This window comes from Podarcis cretensis (genome assembly GCF_951804945.1).
Source record: "Podarcis cretensis genome assembly, chromosome: Z".
Lineage (NCBI taxonomy): Eukaryota > Metazoa > Chordata > Lepidosauria > Squamata > Lacertidae > Podarcis > Podarcis cretensis.
In genome coordinates this window covers 2,013,173-2,027,334 of record NC_137184.1, presented here as the reverse complement: position 1 = coordinate 2,027,334, position 14,162 = coordinate 2,013,173, and the positions used below count along the sequence as shown (strand labels likewise).

General features: G+C 47.1%; 1 protein-coding gene across 7 annotated transcripts in view; it reads left to right on the top strand.

Moving 5' to 3' along the window:
- The window catches only part of DAB2IP (DAB2 interacting protein), a 307,079-nt gene that overhangs the window by 135,224 nt on the left and 157,693 nt on the right, over positions 1 to 14,162 (top strand). For all 7 annotated transcript variants that reach the window (XM_079961957.1, XM_079961955.1, XM_079961959.1 and 4 more), the window contains exon 3: positions 690 to 808. In XM_079961957.1, coding sequence (XP_079818083.1) covers positions 690 to 808 — 119 coding nt within the window. The remainder of the gene's footprint in view (positions 1 to 689; positions 809 to 14,162) is intronic.

Sequence of the window (14,162 nt, the reverse complement as noted above, 5' to 3'; positions counted from 1 at the left end):
TGGCTTAAGTCAGGAGCCCCATTCAGTTTTGTAGGTACCTCTTCCCAAGGTTTGCATTCGAAGGGTTAATCTCATATCTATATCTATCTATCATCTCTAAAGCCGCATTCAATTCTGCAGCTACCTTTCCCGCAAGGTTTTCATTTCAAAAGTGATCTCATATGCTTTTGTGTGTGTGTTTGATCCCAACTCACATTCCCAGCTGAACGTTGGTCAACTTGCCCACCTTTCCATTGCCACAAGGTCTCTCACCTTTGCTCCCCCCCCCCCGCGGTGGGCACGGGGTCTCTCGGTCATAGTGACAGATCAAACTCTCTTCTGCCCCCCCCCCCACTACCTTCCACAAAAGCGTTTCTTCGATGTGCCAGGAGTTGCAATATGCTTGTCTTGTATCTCGGTGGCATTTTTTGAAAAAGGGGTGTGTGAGAGCGGGTGGTTGCTAAGGCAACCGAGGCTTAGGGGAGTCTCGCGCCAACGTAGCAGCGCCGGCTTCTCTGAGCAGGGGCTGGATGGAATATTTGTGCCGCGGCATCTCGGCAGAAGCCAGCATTCCTCCCCACCCACCCACCCCCCGCCCTCACGGTGCCACTGCTGCCGCGGGAGAGCCAGGGCTCAGAACTCGCCCGAACGGATGCGCATCTGTCCCCTGCCCGTCCCGGTAATTTCCGCCTCCCTCTGTCTCCCCGCAGGGGTTCCTGAGCCGGCGCCTTAAAGGCTCCATCAAAAGGACAAAGAGCCAACCCAAGCTCGACAGGAACAGCAGCTTCCGGCACATTCTACCTGGCTTCAAGAACGTGGACAATGAAAGGTGAGGGGCCCGGCGGCGCGTGCATCTGTGGACGCCCAAACGAGGGCATTGGTTTCCTTTCGCTGCTGCCTGGGTCGTGCGCTCACCTCAGGCCAAGCCAGTGCGAAGGGCCGGGCTGATTAGCTGGTGGCGGCTCATTTAATTACACCAAATGATGGGTTAGATTCGTTCTTACCTCCCGCTTCCTTCGCGGTGGTGGCTGCGAATATTTTGTTTTATGCTTTTGCGTATACGCGTGTTGCAGAAATACGTCCAGTGTGATGGGGAACCTGCCTATGGCGCGGTCGGGGAGAGGCAAAATGAAACACTCGGTTTCCGACCAGCTTGTTGAACTGGCACTGGAAATGCAAGAGTGCAGGAGATTTACGGTGCATTAAGAATCGCCCTTTCCTACAGATGGATGTGTTTGATTAGCAATGAGGCGCACATCTCCCACAGACAACTACTATGTGGTGGGTTGGGGTCTTGGTACGTGATGCCAAGGGTCATTGAGACCCCCCCTCCCTTGATGTACCAGAACAGAAGGGCAATGTGGATTTTTGTACAGTGATACCTCGGTTTATGAACTTAATCCATTCCAGAAGTCCGTTCTTAAACCAAATCCATTCTTAAACCAAGACGCGCTTTCCCTAATGAGGCCTCTCGCTGCTGGTGCCCTTCCACCGTTTGGATTCGGTTCTTAGACCGAGGAAAAGTTCGCTAACTGGAACACTACTTCCGGTTTTGCGGAGTTCGTAAACCGAATAGTTCGTAAACAGGACTGTTCTTAAACCGAGGTACCACTGTATCTAGAAGGGTGTGTTGTGGTTAGATCCAAAGGGATGTGTTTTGCGTGCACCAGATGAGGCACGTGATGAAATATTGAGCAAGTTGTGACAGGTCTCGTATCACCTTGTTTGGGAGCTTATCAGATTGTTTTTGGATTGTGGGCATATGTGTGATTGCCACAACCACCCCAATACCTTGAGTGACTTTGTTTTTCAACTTGGGGGGGGGGGTTGAGGTCCAAGAGAGTTGTTCAGAGTGACCCTATTCTCCATTTTTATTTTAAAGGGGAGGGGAGAAGACTTGCTTACTAAGATTTGGTGAAAATATTTCTGTGAAGAGGAGCACAACCTTGTCCACAGAATCTGGTGCCAATCTGTGGGTTTTCCTATCAGGGATGCTTAATTATCCAGGGTGCTTTCAAGCAAACATGGTCTGACTCTGAGCATTGTTCCAAAATTTCATCTGGGTGCCCTGCAAATTGCTGCTGCTTTTAAAAACAGCAGCTGCACAACCTGTGTCTGTTTTAGGGGCATCTGAGGTGTGGCATAAGTGTAGGAACCTCTGAAAGGGCACCTTGGTTTGTGCCTAAGAGAACATGACCTCTTGTAAGCTGAATATCTGGTGGGTTGTTATGGTCAGTGTGCAGGCAAGGTTTCTGAGTTGGCATCTGGGACAGGGAGGAAAGATCCAATGCAGCAGTTGGGTGTGCGTGTCATATTTGCCTGTGTTATTTGGGATATCAGCAGCAGCATGCCAGGCAGATCATTAGGATGATGGATAATGCTGGAGAGGAAGGTGCTGTTGAAATAGTAACTATTGGGTGCCTATGCAGGAATGCACAACTTTGATCTCCATGCGATGGAGGGAGGCAGGAAAGAACCACTTTGCTCCTTTTGGGGGAGCAACCGGCCAGTGTCAAAGCACATCTGGTATTTTAAGTCAATTTCATTTGTTTCTGTTCATTTCTAAATAATAATTTGAAAATTGGAGTGTGGAGGGCCACCCCCCCATGCATCTGTAGACAGGAGCAGGACTTCCAGCCCAGTTTTCAGTAGCGTTCTCCCCTGACACTTCTCTTCCTTTTAAACAATCAATCACTTCTCATAAACACCTGCCTTCAGTCCTGTCCCACTGACTGCAGACCCCAATGACCATGGGTGAGCTTTCTCTGTCGCCAGCCGTGTTGTTCCCACAAAGGCAGTCGTGTATATTCCTTCATAGATTTCACAGATTTCTCCCCCCTCCTTTTTTCTGCCTGCCTGCTTTGACCACGCCCAGCTTCCCTTATCCACGGTTGGCTTAAATCTTTTGCAACATGAAGAGCTGTCTGCAATAGAACTGGTCTTTACATGGGAACAGGCAGCCCACCTGAGTGCACACACATCCACCTTTTGCACTGACTGTGTCTTGATTCTCACCACCTCCCAAACAAACACACACACACACTTTCCCAGCTCACCTTTTGGAAATCTGGCTGCAGCCACCATCTTGTTGATTATTGAGTAAGCTCCTTCAGAATCTCGGGTGAGCTAATTTTTGCTCTTGTCTGCTGAGCATTCAGAAGCACAGTGTAGACTAATAGTGTTGTGGGTGCGTCTTGAGGAGCAAACTGGGGAACAATGCAACAAACAAAACAAAAGGTGTTTTGTGATGTCTATGCACAGAGAAAACCTGGGTTTTGCAACCTGTATGCCTTATATGCAAATTAAGCACACTGGGTGGTTGGTTGGTTTGCTTAGATATTTGGGGAAATGTATCACCTGCTTTTCAACTTTGAGAACCCAAAGAGGACATTGTGTGCATTCCATTTCTCACTGATGCATAATTTACACAAAATTATAAATGGGGAGGGGTGGAGAAGTGGGTGTGGCACTGGACCTCTGTCTCTTAGCCCCTGAACATGCTGCTCAGCTTCACAACTTTGGACATGTCACCAAGCATTGCCCTCATGTAACACTTGGAAATTTGCCTTTTCAGTCTTAAGGACTAGAATCTTGGTTGATTTGCTTGCTCATTTTAAAAGAAGCTAAGAATATAGCATAGGGTGAATTCTGCATCTGGTCAAAGAAAAGGGGGGTGGGGGGAATCAAAATCCTGTATAATGAAGAGGAATGATTTTAAGGGGGCTGAAAAGGAAACAGCTGCACAGTGCATATGGTTTGATCAAGAAGACCCTATGTGGTTTTCCTTCCCCTAGCAACTATGGTATCGGGAGAAAAGAATAAAGACAGGCCATTTGGTCCCTCTCTGCAGAAGGTTCAGCTCAGGGCAAGTCTCTGTGGGAGGTGTCACTGACTCATTCAGTCCAGCAGAGAGCAGAGATGCCTCATAAACACCTGCCCACAGATGAGCCCTTCTAATACGTCTCTGTATGAGTCGCTGGTCTGATCATCATCCTCCCTTCTGAGTTATGCAAGGGCCACAGTGAGGCCAAGGAGGAGGTAGCTGGCAGCCAGGGCCACTCCCTGAACTGGTTATAAGCAAGAAGGCAAACAGGTGGGAGCTGGCTGATTGCAGAGTGAGGCAGGGCCCCATTTGCCCTAGTGGTCCAGCCTGCACCAGTGATGGTAGCCCAGCCTGAAGGGCAACAGGGTGGGGAAGGCTGGAATCGACAATACCAGGCTGGAGGGAGAAATGATCTCACCTGGCAGGCTCCTGTGTACCTTGTAAATGTGAGTTGTTGTCCTGCAGAGTTCACCTCCATCCTGAGTTTCCTTCTCCAGGAATTCAACACCTGAAGTGGTTGCATATTGCTCCAATAGTGCGCATTCATGTCAGTGGGTGCACACAAATGCTAAAGCACCATGCCAGGCATAGCTTGCCATTGTGCTTATTTATTTATGATTTCATGTTGTGAAATTTGTATACTACTCGACTGTGAAACAAGAACCTCAAAGCATTTTGCAAAAAAGAATAAAGCGATAAAAATTGTATCAATGAAGCCAGTTTAAAACAATCAGAAAAACAATTAAAACTGACTAAAAACAGCTGTCAGCATTCTATATATCTGGGTAGGCTGGCACAAGCACACATGTTTTTAGCAGGCACTAAGAAGAGCACAGTGAAGGAACCTGCATGGTGTCAACAGGCAGAGAGATCCACTGCGCAGGTGTAGAGAACAATTTCTCACAAATGTGGAGCAAGCATTATGGGGGCCATAACAGTGCTACTTCTGCAGACTGAAATGGTCCTGTGGGCATGTGGGTGAAGCAATCTCACAGGTCTATTGGTCCCAAGCTGCAAAGGACTTTTTATAGTCAGAGTAACCCTGTGAACTTGGTCCTGTAGCAAATCAGCAAGCAGTGCGGGTCTCTGAGCACACGACTTATATGCTGACAGGGTCTCACTCTTTTATACCCTGCAGTTGCTGAAGTATTTTTCAAACCTACTGATGTATGATTAGGTTCCGCCCCCCTTCCCAATTTGGCCTTACAACTCAGTGGGAGGTAGACAGCCATAGAGCCCAACAGATTCAGGGACCAGTCAGAGGGGTAGATATAATATTGAGCCAAGGGAATAGTGTGTGGGAGGTGGGCCAAGAAGAACTGGATTGGCAGCCAACTTGTGACCTCTGCCTCAGTTTCCTAATCTGTAAAATAGGAATCAATTCATTTTTCCTGGAGCTACACCAGATACAGATTGCCTGGCATATACATTGCATATGCCATATTGTGCTGTCTAATAGCTGGTGGGGATGCATCTGCTTAATCTGTAGTTTGTGGGAGTTTTCAAGAATATTCCTCTTTTCTCCCATGAAGGGTATGGTCTAGACCAGGTGGCCCTCCCAATGTTGGTTGACTGCAACTCCCATCAGTTCCAGCAAGCACAGCCAATGGACAGGGATGATGGGAGTGGTAGTTCAGCAACATCTGGAGGGGGGTGTTAAAGGTTCCCTACATCTGCTGTAGACCAAACCTCACTAACATGGTGCCCTTCAGATGTTGGTGGGTTACAACTCCCTCTCATCAGAGTCTGTTCTGGAGGACATTACAGCTTGATGGGGGAAGAGGGTTGATGGGGGAAGCGGGTGGGCGCGAGGCTGGTCCCAACTTTGAGCAGGTGGTGGAGCTGGGTGTTCTTTGTGGATTTTCTTCATGTAGCTCAGAGTTAACTTCCTCCGCCAGGAGGCAGTGATGGCCACCAACCTGGATGGCTTTGAAAGAGGATTGGACAAGTTAATGGAGGAGGAGAGGGCTATTGATGGCTGGCAAACACCATAACTTGGCTCTGCCTCTACAGAGGGAGGCTGCAATGCTTCCCAGTTGCTAAAAGTCACAGGAAGGGAGAGGGTTGCTCTTGTACTCAGGCCCTGCTTGCCGACTTCCCACTGGCATCTGGGTGACCTCCGTGAGAATAGGATGCTAGGCTAGATGGACCCCCTTTGACCTGATCCAACAGAGCTCTTCTTATGAGCTCTCTGTTTGCACCAGGAGAAGGGGGTTGCGTCGGCTGGTTTTTTTGCTGTGCAAGCCAGATTTCTGGAACTGAGAGCCGCCTCCTCGTCCGCCACTCCCCGTCAATCCTTTGCCCGGTCAAATGGCTCGTTAAGAGCGAGCAGAGGGTGGTGTTACGAGAGCGGCTGTTTGTTAACAAGCTTCCTGGCACACTGATTGATGGCCGGTGCTGGCGTGGAGCTCTTATCAGGCCGCGCTAGATGGTTCATCTCTGCTCTCGGCCACTTCAATACCAGGCTGCAAATCAAGCCCCCTTGGCAGCAGTGTGCAGGCTTAATTGGGAGAACATTTCTTCCATGAAATGCATGTGGAGGAGAGACATTGGATCTCAAGGCCAAGCTTGGAACTGACTCAACTACCATAGCGAAGGAGCAAGGGGGAAGGGCTTAATTAGCCAAGGCCTACGGATTGTGCTAAACTGACCTTTTAGTAGCAGCTGCAGCATCTTTTCTGACGAGATTAATCTCTTTTCTGAATGCAGATCAAAACTTGATAACTCACCATCTTATTGTTATTTTCTGTTGTATAATTTTTTAATTAATTTTTTCAGACATTTTCATGGTCAAATGATTACACGGTTTCATAAGTTGATTCCCCACCCTTGCAGTGTTTTTACTCACACCTTTTCTGCTGCATTATATCTTTCTCTACTACTCAATTATGGTTGTTAACTCTTATCTTGTTGTATTGCATTTATATCCCAACTTTTTTTAAAAAGTTTTTTTATTCAAAATTAAAACAAGACATATCATCCAAAAACACATCATCCTTGTTTTTCCCCCCATTTTTCCTCCCTCTCCCCACCCTCCCACACAAACCCCACCCACCCCCACCCCCGACTTCCCTCAGTTTCAGTCTTTGGTTTCTCTAAGAATGCTGTTTTCTGCATGTTACAAAGTTGTATTGATGCTCAGACTATTTAGGTGATTATTATCAATAAAAAGTTTGTGAATGTTTATTCAAGACCTGCCAAGGAGTCCAGTTCACTTTGTTGCATCTTCAGATACTTTGTAAAGGGTTCCCATTCATCTTTAAAGTCACAGTTATCCTTGTCCTGTAGCTTATATGTCAGTTTTGCCAGTTCTGCATAGTCCGTCAATTTTTCTTGCCATGATTCTTTAGTTGGGGTTTCTTCAGTCTTCCATCCTTGTGCTATCCAAACTCTCGCAGCCGTTGTCGCATACATGAAGATGTTTTTCAGCTTTTTTGGCAGGTCTTTCCCTACAATCCGCAGCAAAAATACCTCAGGTTTTTTAACAAATGTTAAATGGACCATTTTCTTCAATCCCAACTTTTCCTCCAAGGGGCACAAGGTAGTATACCCCTTCCTCATTTAACCCCCTTAACAACCCTTTGAGGTAGGATAGACTGAGAAGCAGTGACTGGCCCTCAAGATCACCAAGCAAACTTTATGTGGCTGAGGTGGCGCTGTGGGTTAAATCACAAAGCCTAGGACTTGCCGATCAGAAGGTCGACGGTTCAAATGCCTGCGACGGGGTGAACTCCCATTGCTCGGTCCCAGCTCCTGCCAACCTAGCAGTTCAAAAGCACGTCAAAGTACAAGTAGATAAATAGGTACCGCTCCGGCAGGAAGGTAAATGGCATTTCCGTGCGCTGCTCTGTTTTGCCAGAAGCGGCTTAGTCATGCTGGCCACATGACCCGGAAGCTGTACGCCGGCTCCCTTGGCCAGTAAAGCGAGATGTGCGCCGCAAACCCAGAGTCGTCTGCAACTGGACCTAATCATAGAATCATAGAATCATAGAGTTGGAAGAGACCACAAGGGCCATCGAGTCCAACCCCCTGCCAAGCAGGAAACACCGTCAGAGCACTCCTGACATATGGTTGTCAAGCCTCTGCTTAAAGACCTCCAAAGAAGGAGGCTCCACCACACTCCTTGGCAGCAAATTCCACTGTCAAACAGCTCTTACTGTCAGGAAGTTCTTCCTAATGTTTAGGTGGAATCTTCTTTCTTGTAGTTTGGATCCATTGCTCCGTGTCCGCTTCTCTGGAGCAGCAGAAAACAACCTTTCTCCCTCCTCTATGTGACATCCTTTTATATATTTGAACATGGCTATCATATCACCCCTTAACCTCCTCTTCTCCAGGCTAAACATGCCCAGCTCCCTTAGCCGTTCCTCATAAGGCATCGTTTCCAGGCCTTTGACCATTTTGGTTGCCCTCCTCTGGACACGTTCCAGTTTGTCAGTGTCCTTCTTGAACTGTGGTGCCCAGAACTGGACACAGTACTCCAGGTGAGGTCTGACCAGAGCAGAATACAGTGGCACTATTACTTCCCTTGATCTAGATGCAATACTCCTATTGATGCAGCCCAGAATTGCATTGGCTTTTTTAGCTGCCGCATCACACTGTTGGCTCATGTCAAGTTTGTGGTCAACCAAGACTCCTAGATCCTTTTCACATGTACTGCTCTCAAGCCAGGTGTCACCCATCTTGTATTTGTGCCTCTCATTTTTTTTGCCCAAGTGCAACACTTTACATTTCTCCCTGTTAAAATTCATCTTGTTTGTTTTGGCCCAGTTCTCTAATCTGTCAAGGTCGTTTTGAAGTGTGATCCTGTCCTCTGGGGTGTTAGCCACCCCTTCCAGTTTGGTGTCATCTGCAAATTTGATCAGGATGCCCTTGAGTCCATCATCCAAGTCACTGATAAAGATGCCGAATAAGACCGGGCCCAAGACAGAACCCTGTGGCACCGCACTAGTCACTCTTCTCCAGGATGAAGAGGAACCATTGATGAGCACCCTTTGGGTTCGGTCAGTCAGCCAGTTACAAATCCACTGAGTGGTAGCATAGTCAAGACCACATTTTACCAGCTTCTTTACAAGAATATCATGGGGCACCTTGTCAAATGCCTTGCTGAAATCAAGGTAGGCTACATCCACTGCGTTCCCTTCATCTACCAGGCTTGTAATTCTGTCAAAAAACGAGATCAGGTTAGTCTGACATGACTTATTTTTCAGAAATCCATGCTGACTATTGGTGATCACAGCATTCCTTTCTAGGTGCTCACAGACTGTTTGCTTAATGATCTGCTCCAGAATCTTCCCTGGTATTGATGTCCTCTCTTTTCCCCTTTTTGAAAATAAGGACAACATTTGCCCTCCTCCAGTCTGCCGGGACTTCTCCTGTTCTCCAGGAATTCTCAAAGATGACTGCCAGTGGTTCTGAGATCACATCTGCCAGTTCTTTTAATACTCTTGGATGCAGTTCATCTGGCCCTGGAGACTTGAATACATCTAGACTAGCCAAGTATTCTTGTACTATCTCCTTAGTTATTCTGGGCTGTGTTTCCTCTGCTGAATCATTTGCTCCAAATTCTTCAGGTCGGGCATTGTTTTCTTTATTGTAGAAGACTGAGGCAAAGAAGGCATTGAGGAGTTCAGCCCTTTCTGTGTCCCCTGTTTGCATTTCACCATCTTCTCCTCTGAGTGACCCCACTGTTTCTTTCTTCTTCCTTTTGCTACGAACATACCCATTAAAGCCTTTTTTGTTGCTTTTAACCTCTCTAGCAAGCCTGAGTTCATTCTGTGCTTTAGCTTTTCTGACTTTGTGTCTACACGTGCTGGCTATTTGTTTGAATTCCTCTTTGGTGGTTTCCCCCCTTTTCCATTTTTTGTACACATCCTTTTTTAATCTTAACTCAGTTAAAAGTTCTTTAGATAGCCACCCTGGCTTCTTTAGGCACCTTCCATGTTTCCGTCTCATTGGTATTGCCTGAAGTTGTGCTTTTACTATCTCCCTCTTAACAAACTCCCAGCCATCATGAACTCCCTTTCCTTTTAGTATTACTGTCCATGGGATCTCACCCAGCACTTCCCTAAGTTTTATGAAGTCGGCTTTCTTAAAGTCAAGAAATTGAGTCCTAGTATGCTTGGCTGATCCTTTCCGCTGTATAGTAAACTTCAGAAGAGCATGATCACTCGTGACTAATGATCCTTCCACTTCTACCCCACTAACCAGGTCATCAACATTGGTTAGGACCAGATCTAAAATGGCTGTTCCTCTTGTTGCTTCTCCCACTTTCTGGACAACGAAGTTGTCTGCAAGGCCAGTAAGGAATCTGTTTGACCTTATGCTCTTGGCTGAGTTTGACATCCAACAAATATCCGGGTAATTGAAGTCCCCCATTACTACTATCTCCCTTCCTTTTGCATGCTTGACCATCTGTTCCAGGAAGGCATCATCTATGTCCTCCATTTGGCTTGGGGATCTATAGTAAACTCCCACAATGAGGTCACTGTTATTCTTCTCTCCCTTAATTTTGACCCAAATGCTCTCACTTTGGCTTTGAGGTTCTAAATCTTGGATCTCTTCACAGGTATACACATCCCTGACATATAACGCCACTCCTCCTCCTTTCTTGTCTGGTCTGTTTCTCTGAAATAGATTGTATCCCTCCATTATTACATTCCAATCGTGGGACTTATCCCACCAGGTTTCAGTGATGCCTATTATGTCATATTTAGTTTGCTGTACCAAGAGCTCAAGCTCATCTTGTTTATTTCCCATGCTTTGTGCATTAGTGTACAGACATTGAAGTCCATTAATGGTCAGGGGTCCCTTTACTTTTACCTTTACCTCCCAGGTCCTAGCTTGATGCTCTAACCAGTACACCACCACTGGCTCTGTAGAGAATACTAAGCTCTGTGGACCATGGATGGACTGGACTTAACCCTCCAGGGGTCCTTTACCTTTTTTTAAAAAAAAATGCAGCTTCCTATGTCCTTAAGTAAACAGTCAGCATGGAGAGTTTTGCATGCATCTCAGGGGAGAGCATGCATAGCTTGGCATCCTAAGTTTGAGTCTTGTCTCTGCACATGAGCAGAAGAACGTAAGAGCTGTTTCGTTGGTTTGGGCCAAAGGTCCATCAGCATTCAGTTGCCAGCAAAGTTGTCCGTGGAAACTCACATACCAAACTGTGTAAGGTCCCTAGTAGCTGGTTATCAGAGGTAGACTCTTTTAGATAAATAAATGAAAAGTACACAGAGAGAAAGAAAAGAAAGGCGCAGATTATGTGCATAGTGCCATGCCTTGTTGGGTCCTAGTGTGATAGAACTAAGTGTCAGCCATAAACAATGAGTAGAGCATTACACAGCAACTCTGTGAGGTAGGTTAGTCAACAAGATACAGTGGTACCTTGGGTTACAAACACCTTGGGTTACAGACTCCACTAACTTGGAAGTAGTACTTCAGGTTAAGAACTTTACCTCAGGATGAGAACAGACATTGCACGGTGGCAGCGGGAGGTCCCATTAGCTAAAGTGGTACCTCAGCTTAAGAACAGTTTCAGGTTAAAAGTGGACCTCCAGAACAAATTAAGTTCATAACCAGAGGTACCACTGTAATTTTCTCCTGTGACAACCCTGTGAGGTAGGCTGGGCAGACAGGTGAGTGACTGACTGAGAGATACTGGCAAGGCAGCATCCAGAGAATAGCACTGGGAGAACTGGACTCCTTTGAAAGTCATATTGAGAGCCAGTGCGGTGTAGTGCTTAAGAGCGGTAGTCTCGTAATCTGGTGAACCGGGTTTGCTTCCCTGCTCCTCCACATGCAGCTGCTGGGTGACCTTGGGCCAGTCACACTTCTCTGAAGTCTCTCAGCCCCATTCAAAGTGGTACCTCAGGTTAAGAATGGTTTCAGGTTAAGAATGGACCTCCAGACGCCAGTGTGGTGTAGTGGTTAAGAGCAATAGACTTGTAATCTGGTGAACCGGGTTCGCTTCCTCGCTCCTCCACATGCAGCTGCTGGGTGACCTTGGGCCAGTCACACTTCTCTGAAGTCTCTCAGCCCCACTCTCCTCACAGAGTGTCTGTTGTGGGGGAGGAAGGGAAAGGAGAATGTGAGCCGCTTTGAGACTGCTTAAGGGGAGTGATAAAGCGGGATATCAAGTCCAAACTCTTCTTCTTCTTTTTCTTCTTCTTTGGGAGATGGTGGGCTCTCCTTCCTTGGGGGTTTCCAAGCAGAGGTTGGGTGGCCATCTGTCATGGGTTCTTGAGCTGTGATTTCTGCATTGCAGGAGGGTCCCTTCCAACTTTACAATTCTATTAATTGTGCCTCAGCTCCAGGGCACCATCCTGTCATTGGTGTGCTTATAGCATCTATGGGTAGCCTTTAGGAGCAGTCACTGGGAATTTGGGGGGCAAATTCTCTGCTTCTCCATAGCATCTGAGTCAGCAGAGGCTACGTCTGGTCTGGAACGTTGTCTAGAAGCAGTTGGGCAGTGGATACGGGCTAATAAACTGTGCTTGAACTCTAAGTGGTTCCAGTGTCACCTGCCTGTCCTGTTGGGGTTACACTCCCTCTGGGCCGGGCAGAAAAACCTCCAAAATTCCTCAGAAAAAGAGTTGTCTTCTCAGAAATGTTCAAACACAAACTAATAATAATAATAATAATTTTTATATACCCCACCCTTCCTGGTTCAAAAACCAGGCTCAGGGTGGATAACAACAAATTTCAAACACTTTAAAATGCTTAATTATAAAAGCAGCATAAAATACATTATGCATTGATGTATCCACCCTCAAGACATTTGCTCCTCCATCTCCATCTCCACCACCCTCTGCCCTCTGGGATTCTCCAGCTTCCTCAGAAGGACTTGGTCCTCTTCTCCCCACCCCCCAGGCCTAGAGCTGCTCAACTAAATGCTCACACAGAATCATAGAAGTGCAGTGTTGGAAGGGACCCAAGGGTCATCTAGTCCAACCCCCTGTGGTGCAGAAGTCAGATGACTCCTCTCTCTCTCAGAAAACCTTTGTGACAACCCTTAACTCCACATCCTTTGCCAAAACCAAGCTTCAACACCTCTCACAGAAATGAAAACATTTCCTGTCTTTCTTTACCTCCCTCCTCCTCACCCTCCATTCTCTTTTGCCACTCTGGACCAAATGTTGGATTGTAAGCTCTGTGGGGCAAGGGGCCTCTGCTCTTTAAAGTGCCACTGCGCACATGGATGGTGCTCTGTACAACTTCCCATGTGTAGAAAAATGTGAGGATGTTGTCACACAGCCACCACTGGGGGACCTGTAGTACCGCGTCACAGTCCGGCATCTACAGAAAGAAATTGACTTGGGAAGGTGAGAAGTGAGCTTGTAGTTCTATGGGGTGGCAAGGGAAAGCTCCAGGGGGCTAATATGGGAGGCATGGCGAGGGTGGGGGAGTTTTGGTGAGCTGAGTGAGCAGAGGTAATAAAGAAGCAAGCAATGTTCAGGGCATGTGGCTTTCAGCAGAGGGCCCTGGTTCCGTTGCAATTTAGGCATACGAATACAGAGGTACCTCGGGTTACATCCACTTAAGGTTACATACGCTTCAGGTTACAGACTGCGCTAACCCAGAAATAGTACCTCGGATTAAGAACTTTGCTTCAGGATGAGAACAGAAATCGAGCAGCAGCGGCACAGCAGCAGCAGGAGGCCCCATTAGCTAACGTGGTGCTTCAGGTTAAGAACAGTTTCAGGTTAAGAACGGACTTCCAGAACAAATTAAGTTCTTAACCTGAGGTACCACTGTAACAGCTTTCTGCTTCTTTGGGTTCAGGATCAGCTGGACATCCTCTTAGAGCAGGGTGACCATTGGTCATGCTGGCAGTGTGATTGGTGGGAGTCCACCAACATCTGGAGAGCCACAGTTCCTCAACCACAACCTCCCAGTGTTTTCACAGCCATGCATCTCATGGCAAGGGTACCCACTGGTGTGCTGCCACTGGGCACACCTTAGCAAGAACTCTGACCTCCCTTAGCGGCTGGTAACAAAAACATCTTGCCATCCCTTTGCTTGCAATTTATGCTTGAACTTCCTTTCAGAAAAATGGGATTTGCTTCCAAATTCGCCATCCATCCTCTTTCTTTCTTTCTTTCTTTCTTTCTTTCTTTCTTTCTTTCCCCTGGCCCCTGCAACTTCGTTTGTTCCCCCCATTATCCCTGGGGCCACCATCTCCTCCACATTTGTCCAAATGCAACTAATCTCTTTTAAAAGAAAGAAATAATACCCGGATGATTTAATTTACTGTATCGACCTCTTTCGCCAAGGCTGCTGGGCTGCTGGGCTGCCGAGATTTAATTTGGAAGGAAGAGGTCCTTAATTATTATGAAGCTGTGCAGTTCTCACCGCCCCCCCC